The sequence below is a fragment of the Ranitomeya variabilis genome, chromosome 4, assembly GCF_051348905.1.
Source record: "Ranitomeya variabilis isolate aRanVar5 chromosome 4, aRanVar5.hap1, whole genome shotgun sequence".
NCBI classification, from domain to species: domain Eukaryota; kingdom Metazoa; phylum Chordata; class Amphibia; order Anura; family Dendrobatidae; genus Ranitomeya; species Ranitomeya variabilis.
In genome coordinates this window covers 111,334,051-111,360,139 of record NC_135235.1, presented here as the reverse complement: position 1 = coordinate 111,360,139, position 26,089 = coordinate 111,334,051, and the positions used below count along the sequence as shown (strand labels likewise).

General features: G+C 42.7%; 1 protein-coding gene across 1 annotated transcript in view; it reads right to left on the bottom strand.

Moving 5' to 3' along the window:
- MICU1 (mitochondrial calcium uptake 1) overlaps positions 1 to 26,089 on the bottom strand; it is a 294,629-nt gene that overhangs the window by 62,144 nt on the left and 206,396 nt on the right. Inside the window, exon 8 of the mRNA XM_077259125.1 lies at positions 23,780 to 23,977. Within this exon, the coding sequence (XP_077115240.1) occupies positions 23,780 to 23,977 (198 nt within the window). The remainder of the gene's footprint in view (positions 1 to 23,779; positions 23,978 to 26,089) is intronic.

Genomic DNA, 26,089 nt, shown 5'->3' with positions numbered 1-26,089 from the left:
TAGGGGGCAGTATTCAGGGCTCCCGTACAACTGCTGGGAGTTAGGGGGCCGTTCTCAGGGCTTCCGTACAACTGCCGGGAGTTAGGGGGCAGTTCTCAGGGCTCCCGTACAACTGCCGGGAGTTAGGGGGCAGTACTCAGGGCTCCCGTACAACTGCCAAGAGTTAGGGGGCAGTACTCAGGGCTTCCGTACAACTGCCGGGAGTTAGGGGGCAGTACTCCGGGCTCCCGTACAACTGCCGGGAGTTAGGGGGCAGTATTCAGGGCTCCCGTCCGGTGGCCACAGATTAATGATGTGTCTGATGAATCTGGTTGTGCACAACAAATCCTACAGCCTCTGATAGGGAAGAAGTGCAGCCTCCTGACATCCAAGTTTAAATAGTTGCAGCTTATTTATGGGACTATAGGGAGATGTTACTGATCTTCTAAATGTTCTCCTCAGCCTGTTGCTAGAAGTAAAGGGACAAGACAATTTCTTATCAAAATGCAATTCACAGTGTGCCCATTTACTACTGTCTGATAAGGCAGTCAGCCATTAATCCCTGTCCACAGGCTTTCTTATCTATTTCTCAGACACCTATTCTTCTAGAATAAAGATACCAGACTCCCGGGTATACACTCTCACATAAAATGAAGCTTATACAATATAACAAAAAATCCCTAAACTTTACCAATAACACACATCTGTCTGCCGAGCTCCTCTGGGCAAAGACAGGAATAGAATCAGCAGTTCAATCACGACCGGCTCGGAGAAGAACATATTGAGAGCAGCAGTGGCTCCCACTGAATTATAAGAACGGTTTTAAAGTCTGGACAATGAAGTTATAAGAATTCAAATACCAAACACATAGCAAACACATACTGGACAGACGGCTTTACAAAAGAGCATCTAGAAGATGCTTATGGTACTGTGGTTGCTCCATTTAAGGCTCAATCCTAAATGAACAAGAACGATCAGGTGGTCACTGCTTCAACTCCTTTTGGGATACTATTGCCTTGGCGGTAGGATGCCTCGTTATCCAACGAGGAGGGACAGAATTAGCATACAACTAGCCATTTTTACCCTATAAATGTCAGTCAAACATATGCTTCCATGAGTGCTTCTGAATGGCAGATGGAGTCAGATCGCAGCACATTTGCTAATTCAATATTAGACTTTTGTAGAAAGGGTATAGAAGGGGTTACTACATGTATCATGATTGCTAATGGACTAAACAAATGGAAAACATAATTTGATGACTAAATTCCATATCAACTGTACATATCCGGAAAGCAGAACAATTAAAAAAATAAATAGTGTGCAGAATAAAACAAACTGATATTTAGAAAAAAAATATATTCTGCTCATAGTAATAGTAAATTATTGTAAAAATATTCATATGGTTTCTGCAATGGGACAAGTGATTATTCCCCAGAAAGCTTACATTTGCTGTAGAAACCTAAGAAAAAAAGAGCCGTGATGGAAACAATAATCAAGCTAGACAAGCACAACTGCAAAATAAAAAAAGGCTGCAAAAGGGATGTGAAATTTGCATCCTTACATTTCTTGCCAACAACTGAAGCTAAAATTAACTTTTTAGTACAATCAAGCATAAATGTATCATTGAAAATATTCTAGTAAGACAGGATATGCTGTAATCAATGGCGGTGATAAAATTATACACGAGACAGACATGATGTAAGAATGCCCAAGGAAAATCCGATCATGTACAACTGCATCAGCCACGAAAAAGCTTCAATTTTTTTTGTTAGTGTAATTGGAACGATGGTTTTGTCCTGTGTACGTCTTCATTGTGAGAAGGAAGCAAAACCAGCAGAAAGAAATCCCCAAGCAGTGGAATAAGGCAAAGTGACTTATACTGAAAACAGAAAGGGGTTGTCTACATTTGGCAATTCTTTAAAAATGATCCCAGAGCACTGTATAAATTGTGAAGTAAGTAAATATTTATCTCCAGGTCCTATTCTGCGCAGACAAAATTGTGAAGGATGTAGCTGATCAGCAGGCGCTAACTGGCTGCAGCAGTCATGTGACATTATTTATGTCATGTGATCAGAGTGCAGGGGTGGCGCCATCCCAGAACGACGGTATATATTATTTTTTTTAATTCTAGAGCACCAGTAATAAAAAATTGTGAATAACCCCTTTAAAATCACAGCTCTCTAGTACCCTGAGGTCTCAGCTCAAGGACTTCGAAACCATAAGATTATCTGCACCTAACATACAACTATGAACACAGAAACTGGCTTCACCTTACAAGTTCTCTGGGGGGAGGTGGTTGTTAACAGTTTAAGATTATTTTAACACATGTAATATTTGCAATAAAATTTTAAAAACATTTTTGTAAAAATGTAACAACTCTAAACACCAAAAATGGGGCAAAAACTGATACAAATTAATGCCTGCTCACAGTAGGTGTACATTTCAATTTCATTCAGCACAATTGGTCTTGATAAATCTGTCCCCCCTCTATAGTTTAATATGGAGGGTGAGCAATGCCCCAGGAGGGCAGCCCCAGGTACCACCCTACCTCTTATCCCTGCAGTCTTTTTTGAAGCTACAGTTAATTTAATGGATATATTCAATTGTCAAAAAGAAAGATTAGATTAAATGGCACACCATTATACAGTCTTTTGTTACCAATCTTAACAGTTTCCTACAATATTTCTTTATATTCTGATTTTAGGCCTCAAAGAAAATGGAAGTAATCCCTATGTATTAAGGGGCAGGTTTACTATTTCTTCCTACCATATAGCTGGGCAGATATGCCATTTGACCGATGCTTTCAAAAACGTGTTTCTAGATTACTAATCCAGACACCAGAACAGGTAATGCAGTTTACTTTACTATTTGACACCTGCTGTCAACCATATTCCCTAGACACGTACCGCACAGCTATGAATTGTACCACCCAAACATTTAACAGGACAAATGCTTCTCCTGTGTATAGATTTTCTATGGCACAGAACGCTTATCACTTTTAAAATTCACCCTGCAAAATAAAATATAGACGACCCAGAGGGATTTCAAACATTCATCCTGTGCTTCTATTATCATGAAATATCAAGAATAATCTGTACAATATTATATTGCAGCAAAAAAGAGACAGTCTATCAGGAAATGCTGTGCTAAGAGTTGAGCAAAAAGGTAGAAAAAGAAACTAAAAGGAAAATGGTGAAAGATATATTATCAGAATGTTACATAATCTATAAATTAAACATTAACAGGAACCTGCCAGGTCCCCCGTACCACCAGAACCACCAGCAGTTGTGTCTCCATATACAAGTGCTTCCCACAAAATTAGAATATCAAAGAGTTAATTTATTTCAGTTCTTCAATACAAAAAGTGAATCTCATTATATAGAGTCATTACAAACAGAGTGAACTATTTCAAGTGTTTATTTCTGTTAATGTTGATGATTATGGCTTACAGCCAATGAAAACCGAAAAGTCATTAACTCAGTAAATTAGAATACTTTATAACACCAGCTTGAAAAAATGATTTTAAAATCCGAAATGTTGGCCTAATGAAATGTATGTTCAGTAAATGCACTTAATACTTGGTCAGGGCTCCGTTTGCATTAATTACTGCATCAATGCGGGCGGCGTGGCATGGAGGCGATCAGTCTGTGGCACTGCTGAGTTGTTATGGAAGCCCAGGTTGCTTTGATAGCAGCCTTCAGCTCGTCTGCATTGTTGGGTCTGGTGTTTCATCTTCCTCTTGACAATATCCCATAGATTCTCTATGGAGTTAGGCTGTGTGCACACGTTGCTGATTTTTCGCAGTTTTTTCGCGTTTTTTCCCGATAAAAACGCTATAAAACCGAAAAAAAAAAAAAAGCATACAATATGCATCCCATCATTTAGAATGAATTCCGCAATTTTTGTACACATGATAAGTTTTTTCCGCGAAAAAAACGCATCGCGGTAAAAAACGCAGCATGTTCATTAATTTTGTGGTTTTTTTTGTGGATTTCCCACTATAAAATGCATTGGGAAAAAAAGCGGCAAAAACGCATGCAGATTTCTTGCAGAAAATTTCAGGTTTTTCTCAGTAATTTTCTGCAAGAAATCCTGAACGTGTGCACATAGCCTTAAGGTCAGGTGAGTTTGCTGGCCAATCAAGCACAGTGATACTGTTGTTTTTAAACCAGGTATTGGTACTTTTGGCAGTGTGGACAGGGGCCAAGTCCTGCTGGAGAATGAAATTTCCATCTCCAAAAAGCTTGTTGGCAGAGGGAAGCATGAAGTGCTCTAAAATTTCATAGTAGACAGCTGCACTGACTTTGGTCTTGATAAAACACAATGGACCTACACCAGCAGATGGCATGGCTCCCCAAACCATCACTGAATGTGGAAACTTCACACTTGAAAGCAAGCAGCTTGGATTGTGGCCTCTCCACTCTTCCTCCAGACTCTGGGACCTTGATTCCAAATGAAATGCAAAATTTACTTTAATCTGGAAACAACACCTTGGACCACTGAGCAACAGTCCAACAGTGTGTGTGTGTGTGTGTGTGTGTGTGTGTGTGTGTGTGTGTGTGTGTGTGTGTGTGTGTGTGCGCGCACGCGCGTGCGGTGGCTCTTGAATAAATGCAGCAGTAGTCCACCTCTTGTGAATATCCCCCAAATTTTTGAATGGCCTTTTCTTAACAATCCTTTCAAGGCTGCGGTTATCCCGGTTGCTTATGCACCTTTTTCTACCCCACTTTTTCCTTCCACTCAACTTTCCATTAATATGCTTGGATTTGTTTTTGTGTAATGTAATAAAGGGCCTGTTAGGCAGGGGATTTATACATGCAGAAAACTGCTGGTGGTCCTTGGGGTACGGGGACCTGACAGGTTCCTTTTAATTTCTTTATTTGTAAAGTCATGTATTCTAATAACACAGAATTATGGAGCTGAGTTTTAATGGCTGCCAGACCTTTAATTTCACTACTGAACGCTGCAGCACATGCAATGAAAGATTGCACACAGATGCAGGCCAGTAGCAGCGTTAGAACGCACTCTGATGTCGGACTTATCGCGCGATACACTCCAGTCCCAAATAAGAAGACTACGGCAGCAACAGCAGCTTAAGCGTCTCTTGTGATGTCTATGCCGCAGCACCATGTCTCCTGTGAAGTAGATACTCCAGGCCGGATGTCTCCTATGTGATGTATACACAGCAGTCTTGGTGTCTCCTATGTGGTGCATACAGCAGATCTCCTACTGCTTGAGTTCTGTAAATGTAATGTGAGCAGTGACTTTCCATTATAAGACAAGACCTAAAGTGTAAAATACATCTGTGGTAAGTATAACTTACTGCTGCGAGTTCATATCGCAAAAAGTCCACTTCATACTGAAGCAAATCTGGAAAAGCAGTTACGAGTAGCATTATCATCCATTATCATCCATAGTCTAACTAAAATATAGCAAGGTCATTTCCAAGTTGGTAATTTTGTAATCCCTGAAGCATGGTAAAATATCAAAATTGACCTTGGCAGAAAAAAGGTTCCTACCCCCTGCCCTGCAGCATCTAAAAAAAATGGTCTGTTCGGAGACATAGTTTCTTCATACTCAAACATACCTATGGGTGATCACGTGTTACTACTATTCATATGTTCCATTCTTTTTGCTAATCTATAGAGCAAAATACATTTCAAATGTAAGCAATCCCTTTTCTCTTGAACCTCAGACCATGTGGTAAAAAATGGTTAGCAGTGGGTAAGGCATTAATGACAACTCTATTGTAGTGCAGAAACCTAGACGAGGCAGCATAGCAACTATATATAGATAATGCTTCACCTACTGGGGACCTGTGCTCCATCTGACATTTCGGTCATTCAGGGCTAATGACAAAGTATACAATACTAGCCGGCACCTAGATCAGTTTGCAGTTAGAATTTGTCTTCCTAAATTATATTTTTTTGTGCTAGTTTGGAAATCAATTCCTTAAGGCTAGTCCCTGGATAAGCCAGTAGTACAATAAATTGTTGGTGGTGGGACACCTGTTAGATGGCCACAACTGTCACACTAACCGGGGCGAGTACTAGCACTAGTACACAAGCTTTAGAACAGAAACAAGTCATTTTCATTAAACTGTAACTATAAATAAGCCTTTCTCTCCTACCCATCAGTAGACATCTATTCTGTTGAGCCTATATTTGCAAGCCACGGATCAATGATTTTATGAGGTTCTTAATCCCTGAATGTTTTTTTTTTAAGTGTTAATGCTGAGTGTCATGGGACTGTATCTATTTGACAGTCATTGGTAAAGCGCAGAGCAGTAAACCATGACAAAGTACAATTCCATATGAAGTATAATATTAGCATATGAGCTATGCTGGTGAATTAAAGTGGTTAGCTAAGAAATACCGCTGCTCAAAGTGCATATTGATTGTTTTATGGATACTAGAAGTATACTATGCTGGTCAGGAATACATATTTTTTACGAGCAAGACGCTTACAAGCTTCTTTAATTAATGAACCATTGAATCCAAATGATAGCTGGTACGTGTCAGTCATTAGCCAAAATGTGCTTGTTACTATCTGTGCCTGCCTGTACATGTCCAATTTGTACCTCGATAAAAAAAAGCTGCCCATTGAGATCTGGACTAACAAAAGTCATTATAACACCTTTATTTTTGGAGCATCCAAATTTCGTCTCGGAAATATGGCAGAGCGGGTTCTGGACTATTGTGGATTCTGGCAATATATACAAGAATTGCTCTAATTATTTTATCCACCAGTATTTATGCCTGAGTGGGAAAAGGATTTTATGTTCCTTGATTAACACCTGGATGAAATTCATGGCATACAAACAAATAGTTTTGTATCCTGCTGGAGCAGATGCTAGCCTAACTATAACATGCTGTAGCATATAGTAACACAGGAAATCAATATATGGACCAGGCACCTGAACAATAAAGATACATAAAGCGCTTACCATGGAGAGGTTCTAAAAAGCGGAATCCGTCATTCATCTATGGACCCAAGAAAAACAAATGGGATTTACAAATGAAACCATTGCCAAGCTGCATCTGTTTTTTTGCGAGTCTGAAAATGATCTTTAATGTCAGTCAGAAATTCTCAAAAGACAGCAGCACACTAAAATAAAGGATATATACCGGCTTTCTGCTCCATAATGTTAAATTGTACACTGACTGCCATAGAGATTAAGGTATTTTCTTAGATAAATTTTAGCATCTTTCATGATGTGAAAAAATAATTGCAATCTCCTACGTAAGTGTAATACATTCATAGAGCAGTTATTGTCCTCAATAAAGAGCAGAAACTGGAGTAATAGTTCAAGAACGGAGGGTGCATACAACAGGTCTTCCATTCTTGGGGCACCGCATATGGGTGAGGCGCCAATGGAGGACAAATGCATATGTGTATGTTGTATTAGCAACGTGCAATGAAGATAATTATAGTTTTATTGCGGTCAATTAACTTATATTAAGAAAGACATTTACTAGGGTTTCACATATGTGATATAAAAAATGTTCAAAAGAGTTCTAGAAAAATATTTAGAATTGAGAGTCCTCAGTGGTTGATACCTTTTAATGGCTAACTGAAAAGATGGTAACAAATTGCAAGCTTTCGAGACTACACAGGTCTCTTCATCAGGCATAGAGTTCTAAGAACTGACCTGTAAAATATCGGACAGAGGATAAATTAATATCTGATAATTAGAAGAGATGCATGAAAAACAGGTTGCGCCTCTGCAGTTTGAATGACGGTCATGCGGCTGATGTGATAGATCTAGAATGACCAAAAACTGTACTGTACCACGCACACAGCTACTGAAGCTCCAGCAGCAAGGACTAGATTACACTAGAACATGTGCGTAAAAAAAAGGTTTAGTGACAGGAAAAAAAAAGTCCATGTAAATGGTATATATTACCAATGGGTTAAAGTCAATAGTGGGGATCACGAAGATCCCAGGGTTAGGCAGAAATACTTTTTTTCTCACTTTATGAATGACCTTGTGGATGAGAATGAAAATAAACAGTCCGATTTTGCTGATGCTGCATCAGTCCCCCTAATTGTAAAATATTATGGAAAGATTTAGCTTAGTTGGGAGCACGGGCAAGAACATGGCCGATGAATTTTAATGCTTATGAATGTAAAGTGATGATCATAGGCCTCAGAAATGTTATTGCATTGCATAAATTAAATGGAAAAACTGGAGATACGATTATAAGGGCTTAGATTTTCTGGTTACTTGCAACGTCCAGCAGCATCTGCAAAAGCAAATAAGGGAATCCATCACCAGATTTTTGCAAGCCCATCTAAGCATGATTTAAGGACAGAGACACCAATTCCAGGGCTGTACGTTGTATTTTTGCCCAAATTACTGTTTTCTCTGCTGCAGATCTAGCAGTTCTCTGAATACTGAGCTCTGTATAACCCAGCCCACACCACTGATTGGCAGGGCGTGCACTGTGCATATGCAAAAAGCTGCCATTAGTGGTGAAGGGCGTAGTTGGATTAGCTGGCAACAGTATTACTAGTCCTCTAGTGATAATCTCCTGTTCATTAAAAAATGGTTTTATAAAAACTACAGGAAGTAGTGAAGTGACACCACTGGGAGAAGGGTCTATGCCTCTACATAGTGCTGCTCTCAGAATCGGTGAAAGAAACCTGGTGACTCATTCCCTTTAAGGGTCAAAAACCACAAACAGACAAATCTTTTAACTCCAACGCAATGTTACCTTTCTATAAAAGCAAGTAAGGCCACATCCTGATTGAGATTTTTTTTTTAGGAACAAATGCTGGGGGGGGGGGGGGGAGGGGGGGAGTGCGGGCGCTATATTGTGCTAGTATGTCTGGACGAAAAGAACAGAAATAATACAAAGTACAAGTGGATGCAGCCAATAGGCGGAACACTACTAAAGACCAGGATGGGGAGCCATGTATGCAAGGATGTGGATGAGGAGGCCATGCAGACCAGGATGTGGATGAGGAGGCCATGCAGACCAGGATGTGGATGAGGAGGCCATGCAGACCAGGATGTGGATGGGGAGGCCATGCAGACCAGGATGTGGATGAGGAGGCCATGCAGACCAGGATGTGGATGAGGAGGCCATGCAGACCAGGATGTGGATGGGGAGGCCATGAAGACCAGGATGTGGATGAGGAGCCATGCAGACCAGGATGTGGATGGGGAGGCCATGCAGACCAGGATGTGGATGAGGAGGCCATGCAGACCAGGATGTGGATGAGGAGGCCATGCAGACCAGGATGTGGATGGGGAGGCCATGAAGACCAGGATGTGGATGAGGAGCCATGCAGACCAGGATGTGGATGGGGAGGCCATGCAGACCAGGATGTGGATGAGGAGGCCATGCATGCAAGGATAGGGAGAGATGAGGAGGCCATGTAGACCAGGATGTGGATGAGGAGGCCATGCATGCAAGGATAGGGAGGGATGAGGAGGCCATGTAGACCAGGATGTGGATGAGGAGGCCATGCATGCAAGGATAGGGAGAGATGAGGAGGCCATGCAGACCAGGATGTGGATGAGGAGGCCATGCATGCAAGGATAGGGAGAGATGAGGAGGCCATGTAGACCAGGATGTGGATGAGGAGGCCATGCATGCAAGGATAGGGAGGGATGAGGAGGCCATGTAGACCAGGATGTGGATGAGGAGGCCATGCATGCAAGGATAGGGAGAGATGAGAAGGCCATGCAGACCAGGATGTGGATGAGGAGGCCATGCATGCAAGGATAGGGAGAGATGAGGAGGCCATGTAGACCAGGATGTGGATGAGGAGGCCATGCATGCAAGGATAGGGAGAGATGAGGAGGCCATGTAGACCAGGATGTGGATGAGGAGGCCATGCATGCAAGGATAGGGAGGGATGAGGAGGCCATGTAGACCAGGATGTGGATGAGGAGGCCATGCATGCAAGGATAGGGAGAGATGAGGAGGCCATGTAGACCAGGATGTGGATGAGGAGGCCATGCATGCAAGGATAGGGAGGGATGAGGAGGCCATGTAGACCAGGATGTGGATGAGGAGGCCATGCATGCAAGGATAGGGAGGGATGAGGAGGCCATGTAGACCACGATGTGGATGAGGAGGCCATGCATGCAAGGATAGGGAGAGATGAGGAGGCCATGTAGACCAGGATGTGGATGAGGAGGCCATGCAGACAGGATGTGGATGAGGAGGCCATGCAGACCAGGATGGGGATGAGGAGACAATGCATACTCAGCTTATACTTGAGTCAATAAGTTTTCCGAGTTTTTTTGTGGTAAAATTAGTTGCCTTGGCTTACAGTCGGGTCGGCTTATCAAGAGTATATACGGTAATCACATTTTTTATTTTAAATTTTTGTTGATGGTTCTCTTTTTCTTTTTAAGGAAAGGCAATGTAGTTATCAATACAAGAATACTCTACAGCGTAGGTCCGGTGAAACGCCTTACAACAAGTCCTAGGAATGGCAGATGTGTGTCAGCATTTAGGCTAAGTTCACACGTTGCAGAATTGCCGCGGAAATTTCCGCGGCAATTCTGCGCCTCCTGCCACGGGTATATCGCATGCAGAATTAGCATGCATATACCCGCAGAAAACTAGAGTTTTGCAAGCATAATTAGCTTGCAGAATGCTAGAGTTTTCCAAGCGATCTGTAGCATCGCTTGGAAAACTGACTGACAGGTTGGTCACACTTGTCAAACATAGTGTTTGACAAGTGTGACCAACTTTTTACTATAGATGCAGCCTATGCAGCATCTATAGTAAAAGATCGAATGTTTAAAAATAATAAAAAAAATAAAAAACATGGTTATACTCACCTGCAGACCTCAGCGGCGTCCGTTCCTATAGCTGGAGTGCAGTTAAGGGCCTGCGATGACGTCACTGTCTTGTGATTGGTCGCGTGAGTCACATGAGCGGTCACGCGACCAATCACAAGACAGTGACGTCATCACAGGTCCTGAACCACATCATCTATAGGAACGGAAGAGAGATCATGCATCGGAGAGGCGGGAACACTTCGGGGGCCATCAGAGGGTGAGTATAGGACTATTTTTTATTTTAATTCTTTATTTTTTACCAATTATATGGTGCCCAGTCCGTGGAGGAGAGTCTCCTCTCCTCCACCCTAGGTACCAACCGCACATGATCTGCTTGCTTCCCGCATGGTGTGCACAGCCCCGTGCGGGAAGTAAGCAGATCAATGCACTCCTATGGGTGCAGAATCGCCGCGATTCCGCAATTTTAATGAACATGCTGCGTTTTTTTCTGGAATGCGATTCCACTCAGGAAAAAAATGCAGCATGTGCACAAAAAATGCGGAATGCATTCTATTACATAGGATGCTTAATGTAAGCGTTTTTTTCGCGGTTTTATAGCGTTTTTATAGCGAAAAACCACGAAAAAAACGCAAAAAATATGCTACGTGTGCACACAGCCTTAAAGAAGAATGCTAATCCAATGACAAATAGGATTGAGGGTTGTAATTAACCTATCAATCAATTAATGATGAATAATTGATTAGAAGAGGTTGCACTGGCTGGAGGAGTATTTTTCAATGGGATATTTGTATATAGCTTATTAACTAGATCTGAAAGGCTTCAAGCAGTGAGCCATGAGAAGCCACTAAGGCTACTTTCACACATCAGGCTTTTGCCGTCAGGCTCAATCAGGCGAATTTTGAAAAAAACAGATCCATTGTAAAAAGTGAAAAACTGAATCAACGAATCCGGTTTTTAGCCGGATCCGACTAGCTGATCTGGCTAATTGGATTCTGGGGAGGAGAGGGAGAGAGATAGAGAGAGAGAACCAGAATGGAGAATGCATGCTTAGTTTAAAAAAACGGAATCCGTCGCCGGATTCCATCATTTTAAGGATCCTGCGCCACAGGGTTCCATTATGTAATGTAGAAAAAGCACCACTGTAATAATGCACACCACGCAATATATACAAAAAATGCAAAAAGAGGTTTTTATTGATACAACACACACATTTAAAACATAATTAAAATGCAACACAGCAAAGAACCCGGTCCATTAAAGATGATATCCACATGACAACACATGTATAATATGATACCTTAAACATAGCCTATACCACTACTGGCTCATGGGACTGCTAATCTAAGCTTTATAACTAGTGTTGAGCATTCCGATACCGCAAGTATCGGGTATCGGCCGATACTTGCGGTATCGGAATTCCGATACCGAGTTCCGATACTTTTGTGATATCGGAAATCGGAATTGGATCCATCTTCATGTAAAAAATAAAGAATTAAAATAAAAAATATGGATATACTCACCTCTCCGGCGGCCCCTGGACCTTACCGATGTAACCGGCAGCCTCCGTTCCTAAGAATGAGCGCGTGAAGGGCCTTCGATGACGTCGCGGCTTCTGATTGGTCGCGTGACCGCTCATGTGACAGCTCACGCGACCAAATCACAAGCCGCGACGTCATCGCAGGTCCTTCACGCGCTCATTCTTAGGAACGGAGGCTGCCGGTTACATCGGTAAGGTCCAGGGGCCGCCGGAGAGGTGAGTATATCCATATACTCACCTCTCCGGCGGCCCCTGAACCTTACCGCTGTAACCGGCAGCCTCCGTTCCTAAGAATGAGGAGTTTAGGACCTTCGATGACGTCGCAGCTTGTGATTGGTCGTGTGAGCGGTCACATGAGCGGTCACGTGACTAATCAGAAGCCGCGACGTCATCAAAGGCCCTTCACGCGCTCATTCTTAGGAACGGAGGCTGCCGGTTAACAGCGGTAAGGTCCAGGGGCCGCCGGAGAGGTAAGTATATCCATATTTATTATTTTAATTCTTTATTTTTTACATTAATATGGATCCCAGGGCCTGAAGGAGAGTTTCCTCTCCTTCAGACCCTGGGAACCATCCAGGATACCTTCCGATACTTGAGTCCCATTGACTTGTATTGGTATCGGGTATCGGTATCGGCGATATCCGATATTTTTTGGGTATCGGCCGATACTATCCGATACCGATACTTTCAAGTATCGGAAGGTATCGCTCAACACTATTTATAACCCGTCATAAAATTATGACTCACACATAAATATCCTACAAAAGAAGGAATAGGGCACAAACCTTCCCAGGGCTGATCAGCCCCTGAACGGGAACCACATGCAAGATTGCAAAAATGCCCATGAAGCAGAGACCCTAGAGAGCAAACAGAGTATAGATTACCAGTTTGTAGATATTGGCAGGGGCAGGTCTCCCTGTGCACAGAGTGGACGGACCCAGGAACAAGGCCCCACGCGTATCGCCTTCCAGAGCAGGCTTCGTCAGGGGAAGTGTGGTGTACCTGTTAGCCTCTGTATCTGTTTAAATAGACCACTGTGGGTGAACCTGATAGCAGGATGAATAACAAGCTGCACCTGAGCAGAAAGTTGCAGAGTACAAGCTTGCACCAGTATAGATGGCGGTGCAGTGAGTAAAGCCACGCTTGCATTTTTTTTATTTGATAAAAAACTAGTAACATAAAATAAGTATTGAATATATTTGTAAAGGTGCTATTGGCTATTCTCACATAGGTCGCTAACAGCCCATCAAATACACACAAAGAAATCAAACAACAAATGTCCATAAATTTAGTTATGTGTAATAATGAGAAATTACACCAAAAATGTATTTAACATGCTAACTGAAATTTAAGTCTTTGTACAAAAGCCTTTGTTGGGGATGAAAGCTTCACAACGCCTCCTGTATGGAGAAACTAGTCGCAGGCATTGCTCAGGTGTGATTTTGGCCCATTCTTTCACACAAACACTCTTCACATCCAGAAGGTCCCATGGGCTCCTTCTATGAATTCTGAGCTTAAAGGTACCGTTACACTGAACGACTTACCAACGAACACGACCAGCTATGCGATCGTTGGTAAGTCGTTGTGTGGTCGCTGGGGAGCTGTCACACAGACAGCTCTCTCCAGCGACCAACGATCAGGGGAACGACTTCGGCATTGTTGAAACCCCCTGCAACACCCGGGTAACCAGGGTAAACATCGGGTTACTAAGCGCAGGGCTGCGCTTAGTAACCCGATATTTACCCTGGTTACCATTGTAAACGTTAAAAAAAACACTACATACTCCCCTTCTGATGTCTGTCACGTCCCCCGCCGGCGGCTTCCCTGCACTGAATGTGTCAGCGCCGGCCGGCCGTAAAGCAGAGCACAGCGGTGACGTCACACACACCGATCCAGCGATGACAGCGGGTGATCAGCGACGAAATAAAGTTCTGGACTTCTAGCTCCGACCAGCGATATCACAGCGGGATCCAGATCGCTGCTGCGTGTCAAACACAACGAGATCGCTATCCAGGATGCTGCAATGTCACGGATCGTCGTCGTTCTTGCTGCAAAGTCGCTTAGTGTGAAGGTACCTTTAGTTCCTTCCATTAATTTTCTATTGGATTAAGGTCCGGTAATTGGCTGGGCCATTCAAGGCAGCTTTACTTTCTTTTTCTGAAATCAATTGGGTTTCCTTGGCTCTGTGTTTGAGATCATTTTCTTGCTGAAATGTCCACCCTTGTATTACCTCCATCATCCTGGTAGATGGCAGATTTTTTTCCAAGAATGTATCTATACATTTGTCCATTCATCCAGCCTTCAATCACATGAAGTTTGCAATTGCCGTCTGCTGAAAAACAGCCCTGCACCATGATGTTCCCACCTCCAAACGTCACTCTTGGTATGGTGTTTTTGGGGTGATATGCAGTGCCTCTTAGCCTCCAAACATGGTGTGTATTATGTCATTCACAGAGTTCAATTTTGGTCTCATCTGACCAGACTATATTCTCAAAGTATTTCACAGGCTCCTCTAAATGTTGTTGAGCAAACTTTAAACGCACTTGAACCTGCTCTTTGTTCAGCAATGGAGCTTTGCGTTGTGAGCGTGCATAACGGCCATGGAGGTTGAATCCATTATTTGAAGCTTTCTTTGAAACTTGAAACAATTGTATCTGTGGATTCCAGAACATTCTGTAGCTCTCACAAGATTTTTTTTTTTATTCTTTTCATTTCCCTGTCTGATATCTTGTGGGGAGAGCACTTGGTCAAAACTGATTTATGGTGAAATTATGTTCTTTCCACTTCGGGATTCTGCCCCCAACAGTGCTCACCGGTAAGTTCAGTAGTTTAGAAATGTTCTTGTAACCAATGCTGTCAGTATGTTTTGCAAAAATAAGGTTGCAATGGTCTTCAGACAGCTCACTGGTTTTACTCATCATGAGATGTTTCTTGTGCGGCACCTTTTTATAGGCCATCAGATGAACCAGCTGATGTTATTTTTCACTAAGTGGCAGGATAGCTTTATAATTACTTATAGACTTCTGCTGGTGTCATTACTTTCCTTGGCTTTTTTTACACCTCTTTCATGTGTTCAATACTTTTTCCTGTGTCATTTCTTTTTATGACACAACTTAATTTTTATAGATATCTATGGTTTGATTTCTTTGTCTGCAAGGATTGGATGGGTTGTTACCGACATCTGGGGAGAATTTCATGTCAATAGTACCTATAGAAATATATTTACTTAGAAAATTAGTGACGTGTTCAATAGTTATTTCAACCGCTGTATTTGTGAAATCATTCTTACAGCATATTTTCCACACTAGTCTAAAAATGTTTGCAGATACAGTCACTACAGTGCAGTCAAAATTTATAGACTATATTATTCTAAAATCACTATATGTAGCATTACACTGCAGTAGTCAGACGATGGGAGTGGGTTATGGAAATGTGATCCTCTGGCAGTTTCTGCTATCTTAATTAGCCATTAAAGAGTTTATATAAAAATATGTGTTCTGAATGATGTGCCAGGGCTGCTGGCAAATAAACTGCATCTTGCAGCCACCATTCAGACTCTACACTCTGCACTCAAGGGCTGCTTGCATCATATGTACATTTTCTTACGGTTCCCTAGGCTGTGCAGCCATTACCACCATGGAAATTGTAGGATCAAAGCAGTAATGTTTATTTGGAAGACATTCAAGACTGCAGAGCTTAAAGGAGTGTGCAATGAATGGTTAAGCTGAAAGCAATCTAGAAGATAAAACAGTCCCAAGCTAGTGAGGTTAGCACTTTTATCCTCAGCTCCTACTACTTCTCTATATAAAGCAATAATATAGGACATAGCTTACTGGGTGCAACAGTTGTCACATAATCAGAGTTTTCAGATGTAGCTGAGCTCAGAAAGCTGACCTCGTCCAAACCCCTGATTAGCAGATTTCTATTTACTAGGATGAACTTCTGTAGATAAACACTCAAAGTATTGAAACAACAACAAACAGCCTAATAAGTGACACATCACAGAATGCAGTTTCACCGCCTATCTCCTGCTGCCCTCAGATGACATAGCAAAAACCTGACAGATTACCTTTAAAAATGTCCATGTATGAACATTGTCAAAGGAAAAAGACTAACAATTTAAAGATAGGCGTAGTCTTCTGCTGCCATACACCAGCGAACAAACCGCAGCAGAAAAAAAATAAAGGCAAATCTAAAATTTCCAATTTGGTTTTACAAGTTTTGATAAAAATGGGCAAGGGGGAGAAATGGTATAAAACAACAAAAAAACATTTCTCACAAGATAAAATCCCAGAGTTTGAGTGAATCCTGATTTACTGCGCTGCAGGACCATGATTAGCTGCACCAATTACTTAGGCAGTTTGGGGTGTCAATGCTGTTATTTTGTGCCCCTTTTCCTGGCAAGTATTTTCATGATCTTGGACATCCCATCAATGCTTAACAGAAATGATTAGTAATATTAAGGGGAAAAAAAGGAGCAATAAAGGAAAAAGAAAAAAATAGGATAAAAGTGGTGCAAACAGGAAAGAATAAATTAAAGCACAAAAAGGAAAAAAAAATAAAAAAAATAAGGGGTACGCTGGGGTGGGATGTGTCCAATGCAATGGTATCAAATTGCTAAGATCCGTTACTCCCAATCGCTAGAAAATGATCCACCAGTACTTTATGGAAAGGTGATTTTCATGGAGCAGACGGACATTTTTAATGATGTAAACTACAGGTCAGTCAATGGGATCCTGAGGATTCTGTGTCTTATGTGGGACATCAATGTGACTAGTAGACGTCAATGTAATTGATCATGCTGATAAATCCCTGTCAAAGATCAACAAGCAGCAATAACATATTCTCCAAATGTGAATATTGGCATAAATGAAGCCAATCAGTGGTGGGGGAGGGGTTACAAAAAGCTCAGCATTCTGAGCACTGCTACATCCACAGCAGAGAAAACAGGGATTCTAACAAAACTACACCAAGCAGCCCAGTAAGTGAAACATTACTGGAATCAGGCTCACTGCCCCTACCTGATGCTGCTCTAAGATTACATAGCAAATCCTGCTGACGGATTCCATTTAATGACTGGAGAATTATTCTACTCTATTTGTGAAATAACACAATTTAAAATCCATCTTCAGACTACTTGATTTTAATAACCGTCTGTTACTTCAATAGTGAAGACCATGGTATCATTCATATTTATACCTGTTCTGACAGAAACCTTCATCAAAGAAGAAAAGGAACATGAGAATATTTAACAGACTCAGCATATATTAAAACAGACGTGAACAATGTCAAAAGAATAATGCTGGGTAGACGAGAATGTCTACTGGATTTTTTCAATTATTCATTTATTGTTTTATGCCTCAAAAATACCCCCCCAAAAAGAAAGATAAACAAACAGGTCAGCTGCAAAACTGTTGAGTGCATAAAAAGGATAATATACAAAGAGAAATGGTTAATAATTTGTCAAGATTTGTCAGCCCAGTCTAGAGCCACACAGCCAAAACAAAGGAGGGTTATGCAAGATTAGAGCAAACCTTATTTTTTTCCAGTAAACCTCAGTTTTTTATGAAATTTTGTACAGTATCTAATTTTGCCACCATCTGCTGACAATCACGTCAAAAATGCGATGCCACAAAAGAACTTACGGTATTACTAAAATGAAAAAAAGTCAACAAAGAGTTTCCAATACGGCCATGTGCACACATCTGCTGGTTATTTCCGTTTTTTTGGCTCCAGTTTGAGATGCCAAAAATTAACTTAAAAAAAACATATAACGAAGTCAATGGAGCTGGAAATGCACTAAAATGTCTTTCACTTGCTTGTAAAAAAAATTGTCAGCTGGATTAAAAAAAGAAAAAAAAAATGTAGTCTGCACAACTTTTTTTTTCGAACCATGAAAAAACGTCATAACTGGATGCTTTTTCTTTTTTACACCGAAGTCTGCGGGAAACATATCATAATGGCTGGTCATCTGTTAGGTAATCGGTTAAAGAGTACCTACACTTTGAAACATATTTTTCTTATTTGTTAGGCTCTTGAATTGCCTGCAGACGGGTGCGGTTTCGGGTTCTGAGACCCCATCGATCTTGCAATAGACCCCTGAAAAGTGAGTGCAGCTGACTGGCGCACAGCTCATGTATGAGTACACACACAGACTAGCAGTGCGGATCCAGTAGAAAGCACAGGCTTTGTCTCCCCTGTCCGCTGAGCTATGCGCTTCAAGGGGGTCTATTGCAAGATCGGTGAAGTCTCAGAACATGAACCCCCAGCACTTGTAGTAATGAGTCGAACTGCTAAAAACAATGCAAAACATAATTTATTTTTTTTTAATTATGAATGGATGAACTCCATCAGTTTTACTTAATACTGTATTTGTTAGAAATGTATGACAACTGGTCTGAACAGAGACTGAAGGTGAGTTTCCACGTAATGACCAGTGGAAGTAAACAATGCCAATCAGTACTGTCGATGTGCACTGAACAATCTGCAGTAAAGAGTTCAGGGCGCATAGGCCCCCATTGTTCTGATTACACAGGATGATGCGCTGCCGAGAACAATGATCATTTGTGCAGCACAAAAAATTATTTCACCAAACGAGCGTTTGGATTGTTCCTAGGCTGCCAATCATCTGTTGAACAATCAGTCACAATAATCTTCCAGTGTGAGAAGTCCTTTGGTTGGATTTTTTGGTATTTTATCATTTGATGAGAAACGTGATTAGTACAAGATTAGTGTCTGGTGAACCAGTCATTTATCCACTTAGGGCGCTAAAAAAAATAATAATAAAATTGTGTATATATATATATATATATATATATATATATATATATATATATATATATATATATATATATATATATATATATATATATATATATATATATATACATACACTAAATGGTAGCCTGATTCTAACGCATCGGGTATTCTAGAATATGTATGTAGTTTATTTATGAAGATTTTAGAATACTACATTGAATACACAGGATTCGGCCGGCCGCGACCAATTAGCGAAGCGTGGTTCAAAACCCACACCAAATCGCAGCCGGACTGCGCCTGTCGCTGATTGTTCGCGGCCGGCCATGGTAGTATATAACAGCCCACGTAGTAAATAGCACAGCCACGTAGTATATTGCACAGCCCACGTAGTATATTGCACAGCCCACGTAGTACATTGCACAGCCCACGTAGTACATTGCACAGCCCACGCAGTACATTGCACAGCCCACGTAGTACATTGCACAGCCCACGTAGTACATTGCACAGCCCACGTAGTACATTGCACAGCCCACGTAGTACATTGCACAGCCCACGTAGTACATTGCACAGCCCACGCAGTATATAGCACAGCCCACGTAGTATATTGCACAGCCCACGTAGTACATTGCACAGCCACGTAATATACAGCACAGCCCACGTAGTACACTGCACAGCCCACGTAGTACACTGCACAGCCCACGAAGTATATTGCACAGCCCACGTAGTATATTGCACAGCCCACATAGTACATTGCACAGCCCACATAGTATATTGCACAGCCCACGTAGTATATTGCACAGCCCACGTAGTATATTGCACAGCCCACGTAGTATATTGCACAGCCCACGTAGTATATTGCACAGCCCAAGTATTATATTGCACAGCCCACGTAGTATATTGCACAGCCCACGTAGTATATTGCACAGCCCATGTAGTATATTGCACAGTCCACGTAGTATATTGCACAGCCCACGTAGTATATTGCACAGCCCACGTAGTATATTGCACAGCCCACGTATTACATTGCACAGCCCACGTAGTATATTACACAGCCCACGTAGTATATTGCACAGCCACGTAGTATATTGCACAGACACGTAATATGTTGCCCAGTCCACATAGTATGTTGCACAGCCACGCAGTATATAGCACAGCCCATGTAGTATATTGCACAGCCCACACAGTATATAGCAATGTGGGCATCATATCCCTGTTAAAAAAAAGAATTAAAATAAAAAATAGTTATATACTCTCCTTCCTTTGGCCCCCGGATGCAGGCGAAGCTTTTACCGATGCTCCTCGGGCGCTCCGGTCCCAAGAGTGCATTCCAGTCTCGCGAGATGATGACATAGCGGTCTCGCGAGACCGCAATGCATGGAGCGGTCACCGGAGCGTCTCGAGGAGCGGGAAAGGCCGGTTCTGGATCTGAGGGGCCGACAGACGGTTTTTGTTTTGTTTTTTTTATAATTTTTAACATTAGATCTTTTTACTATTGACGCCACATAGGCAGCTTCAATAGTAAAAAGTTGGTCACACAGGGTTAATAGCAGCGGTAACGGAGTGCGTTACCCGCGTCATAACGCGGTCCATTACCGCTGCCATTAACCCTGTGTGAGCGCTGAGTGGAGGGGAGTATGGAGCGGGCACTGACTGCGGGGAGTAAGGAGCGGCCATTTTGCCGCCGGAATGGGCCCGTCGCTGATTGGTCGTGGACGTTTTGCCGCAACCAATCAGCGACTTGGATTTCCATGACAGACAGAGGCCGCGACCAATGAATATCCGTGACAGACAGGCCAACCGAAGGACAGACAGAAAGACGGAAGTGACCCTTAGACAATTATATAGTAGCTTTTACTGTTCCACAGTTACTCATATATGTCTGCATGGTTTTTACTTATACAACATTTTTTTGTCATGCAGACGTAACCAAGAACTTAAGTGTCCACTAACCAGCAGTAAACGTGTAAGGTGTAGTCATTGCCTATTCTGCCTGAGCACGCTCTGGATGAACCGTGGGCGCCATGTGTAGCCTTACTAACGTCTATGGAGAGCCACTGTGACTAATGGCAGCATGTCAGTAATGAGTCCGGACTGAAAGACAACTGGAATGGATATTAAGCCAATAGTTTTGCATATTAAGCTGCTATAACAAGGAATCTAGCAGAAAACTTACTCCTCGGCTAGTAAGGTAAGTTCTGTTTTCAGAGTGTGTCAGAAGGAATTGTATTATTTCTGATTGTCTCTAAAATGCCTCTTAATCCACTTGAATGCAGAAAACGTTAATACCCCCAAGCATTTGAGGTACAGAGACGAGCGTCGTTACTTTGGACACTTCTGGCGGAGAGGAAACAAAACGTGCCTACAGTGGTTTTAAAAATAGATACTACAATTCAAAGAATGGCTTCCTAGTATGTGATCTTGAAAAAAGCAGAAACATCAAATGCAGCCATTACATTTAATAGAGGAATGACCCTAATCATTTAGACCTTCACCACTGCACATATCACGTACAAGCTTCCAATATTACAGAGGTACCCATTATACCACACTGACATAACAGATCGCTCTGCATCACAGTCTGGAGACTTTTTACTGCAAGGAAGATGCTAAAACTTGAGGTTTGGGTGATTCTAGCAAATCATAAAACAGCCCATAATATCAGCGAAAATCTCTAAAGAAAATAAAGAAAAGAAAACAACTTTTCAAAATTCTTTAATAAATTGTGCAATGTTTCTATGCTATTGTGATGCTGCATGTGCATAGCATTGGTGACATCGCTATGGCAGACTGTAACAAGGGACCAGGATGAAATTCATATGGCATTTGGCCATTGAAGTCTACAATCAGCATCATTGCTGAGCCCAGTGACTGGCTGCAGCGGTTACGTGCCTTGTAGATATAATTTCACTCCTGCTGTCTGTAAAGAAGCCTAAGAGCAGCAGCAGAAAGGCAGCGCTGATGGGTTGTAATGGCCGTGGTGGGGGACAGCCATCTTGGTCCTCCTATGACGCTCAGCCCAAGGGCTCATGCACACGAGTGTACTCATCAGAGGAGTACTATTGGATTTATCATCAGATAGCACTTACATCAATGTTATATATAATGGGGCAGTGCTGATGCATGATTGTTTTGGCGAGAAAAAAAAAATCACGGCAAGCTGCAATTTCACTCTGAAATCAGATTCCACTTGCCCATTCAAGTCTATGGGTTTGTGGAAAACATCAGACTGCACTCAGATGACATCAGATTTACACTGACAGAATGGAGTGTGTTCTCCATCTTCTCCTCACAGTGTGCTCTGGTTCTCTCATCACCAAGACAATCAGATCACACTTTGCTGACCCTCTGAGAAAATAGGGATCAGATCTTAATCAGTCTCATTTGCATAATCACTCCGATTGTCTCAGATGAGAGAATGTACGGCCTAAAGGTACCGTCACACTTAGCGACGCTGCAGAGATACAGACAACGATTCCGATCGCTGCAGCGTCGCTGTTTGGTCGCTGGAGAGCTGTCACACAGACCGCTCTCCAGCGACCAACGATGCCGAGGTCCCTGGGTAACCAGGGTAAACATCGGGTTGCTAAGCGCAGGGCCGCGCTTAGTAACCCGATGTTTACCCTGGTTACCAGTGTAAAATGTAAAAAAACCAAACACTACATACTTACCTTCGCGTCCCCCGGCGTCCGCTTCCTGCACTGACTGAGTGCCGGCCCTAACAGCAGAGCGGTGACGTCACCGCTGTGCTGTGCTTTCATTTTACGGCCGGCAGTCAGTCAGTGCGGGAAGCGGATGCAGGGGGACGCGAAGGTGAGTATGTACTGTTTGTTTTTTCACATTTTACACAGGTAACCAGGGTAAACATTGGGTTACTAAGCGCGGCCCTGCGCTTAGTAACCCGATATTTACCCTGGTTACCATTGTAAAACATCGCTGGTATCGTTGCTTTTGCTGTCAAACACAACGATACACGCCGATCTGACGACCAAATAAAGTTCTGAATTTTAAACAATGACCAGCGATATCACAGCAGGATCCAGATCGCTGCTGCGTGTCAAACACAACGATATTGCTATCCGGGACGCTGCAACGTCACGGATCGCTAGCGATATCGTTTAGTGTGACGGTACCTTAAGCCTTGGCTTCAAAGAAAGCATCATTTTGTCTATACACTGCAATACAGTAGTGCAGATTCAAGTCCCCTATGGGGGAAGGGCGAGAGAAAAGAAAAACAATGTATGCTCACCTCCCACAGGAGTGCCGTCCCAGTGTGTTCCCAGTGGGTGAGAGGACATTGTCGTGTCACGTGACTGCTGCAGCCGATCAGCAGCTGGTGACCAGTTGCAGAATATTAATAAGCTGTAGCCCATCAGTGGCCACTAATTGGCTGAAATGGTCATGTGACAGGATGTTGCATAGAATGTTCATAAGTGCACTGATAAGAAGCTTCTCCTTCTACCAGGCTTCCTTCCTCTAAGTTCTCCCTTAGGAATGTGCTTACTGCCCTAAGGATAAATATCGCTCTGAAGGGCATAAATGACAGCATCACTCCCCCAGGGTAAGGTTTTCCTGGAGAGGCTAAGTGGATACTGATGAAAATTAATTTTTTTGTGCTTCAAAAGGAGAAATTAGATTACAACACTGGGGAAGGAATAATACAAGTTAATATGTTCGCTGTACAGTAATGCATAGAGTAACACGAGCACTGGATTATACACTTTAAAAGAAAAATGGCTTACCTCTAATTTAAGTACATCATGCTGGAGCTTACGCTGAAATTCTAAGAAGTTCTTAATGGTTAATTTCCCTTTCAAATCTGCTCCAAAGAAATAGGTGGTAAGAGCGGAGCTGAATCCCGTTTTTAGTGTGTTCCCAGTAGTGGATCGATCTCGATGGCGCATGCCCATACTGGTCTGGGATCGGATGATACTTTGCACCTAGAGTCAAAGAGGTATAATATTGTCAAATATGTCATACAGAGTTACCTAAACTTCAATTCTGAGATGCATCTTAACCACCATAATCTTCTAACAATCGGTGTACGATGGGGTATGCCCTGGTTTACGCTCTTATAGGAAAACAGCATAATACATATAAAACAAAAAAATTGCATAAAAATTAACCCATACAAACGAGGTTCATCAAAGAAAAGCATGCAACTGTGTAAAGTATACTCTTTACTAATGATGAGCGAGTGTACTCGTTAATCGGGTTTTCCCGAGCATGCTCGGGTGACCTCTGAGTATCTATGACGGCTCGGCGATTTAGTTTTCATCGCCTCAGCTGAATGATTTACAGCTACTAGCCAGGCTGAGTACATGTGGAGGTTGCATGGTTGCTAGGGAATACTCACATGTAATCAAGCTGGCTAATAGATGTAAACCATTCAGCAGCCGCGATGAAAACTAAATCTCCGAGCAGTCATAAATACTCGGAGGTCATCCGAGCAACGAGTATACTCGCTCATCACTACACTTTACCTAACATCTGAGACTGATGGGGGTCGGACACCTTGCACCACCACTGATCAGCTAAAATCTGCTCTGCCGGTACTGGTGGTATTCATAGACTAAAAAAGGTTGTTCATTTAAAAAAAATAGTTGTGATGTTTGTGATTTGTCTGGAACAATTTCAAGAGTGTGTGTATGTATTATATATACACACACACACACACACACACACACACACACACATACACAAACACACACACAGCTAGAAAAAAATAAAGGGAACACTAAAATCCCATATCCTAGATATCACTGAATGAAATATTCCAGTTCTAAATCTTTATTCATTACATAGTGGAATGTGTTGAGAACAATAAAACCTAAAAAATGATCAATGTAAATCACAACAAATGTCCCACGGAGGTCTGGAGTTGGAATGATGCTCTAAATCAAAGTGGAAAATGAAGTTACAGGGTGATCCAACTTCAGTGGAAATGCCTCAAGACAGGGAAATGATGCTCAGTAGTGTGTGTGGCCTCCACGTGCCTGTATGACCTCCCTACAACGCCTGGGCATGCTCCTGATGAGGCGGCAGATGGTCTATTGAGGGATCTCCTCCCAGATCTGGACTAAAGCATCTGCCAACTCCTGGACAGTCTGTGGTGCAACGTGATGTTGCTGGATGGTGCGAGACATGATGTCCCAGATGTGCTCAATCGGATTCAACTCTGGGGAACGGGCGGGCCAGTCCATAGCTTCAATGCCTTCATCTTGCAGGAACTGCTGACACACTCCAGCCACATGAGGTCTGGGATTGTCCTGCATTAGGAGGAACCCAGGGCCAACCGCACCAGCATATGGTCTCACAAGGGGTCTCAGGATCTCATCTCGGTACCTAATGGCAGTCAGGCTACCTCTGGCGAGCACATGGAGGGCTGTGCGGCCCTCCAAAGAAATGCCACCCCACAGCATTACTGACCCACTGCCAAACCGGTCACGCTGAAGGATGTTGCAGGCAGATCGCTCTCCATGGCATCTCTAGACTCTGTCACGTCTGTCACATGTGCTCAGTGTGAACCTGCTTTCATCTGTGAAGAGCACAGGGTGCCAGTGGCGAATTTGCCAAACCTGGTGTTCTGTGACAAATGCCAAGCGTCCTTCACGGTGTTGGGCTGTGAGCACAACCCCCACCTGTGGACGTCGGGCACTCAGACCATCCTCATGGAGTCGGTTTCTAACCATTTGTGCAGACACATGCACATTTGTGGCCTGCTGGAGGTAATTTTGCAGGGTTCTGGCAGTGCTCCTCCTTGCACAAAGGCTGAGGTAGCGGTCCTGCTGCTGGGTTGTTGCCCTCCTACAGCCCTTTCCACGTCTCCTGGTGTACTGGCCTGTCTCTTGGTAGCACTTCCAGCCTCTGGACACTTTGCTGACAGACACAGCAAACCTTCTTGCCACAGCTTGCATTCATGTGCCATCCTGGATGAGCTGCACTACCTGAGCCATTCGTGTGGGTTGTAGAGTTCGTCTCATGCTACCACGAGTGTGAAAGCACATCCAACATTCAAAAGTGACCAAAATATCAGCCAGAAAGCATTGGTA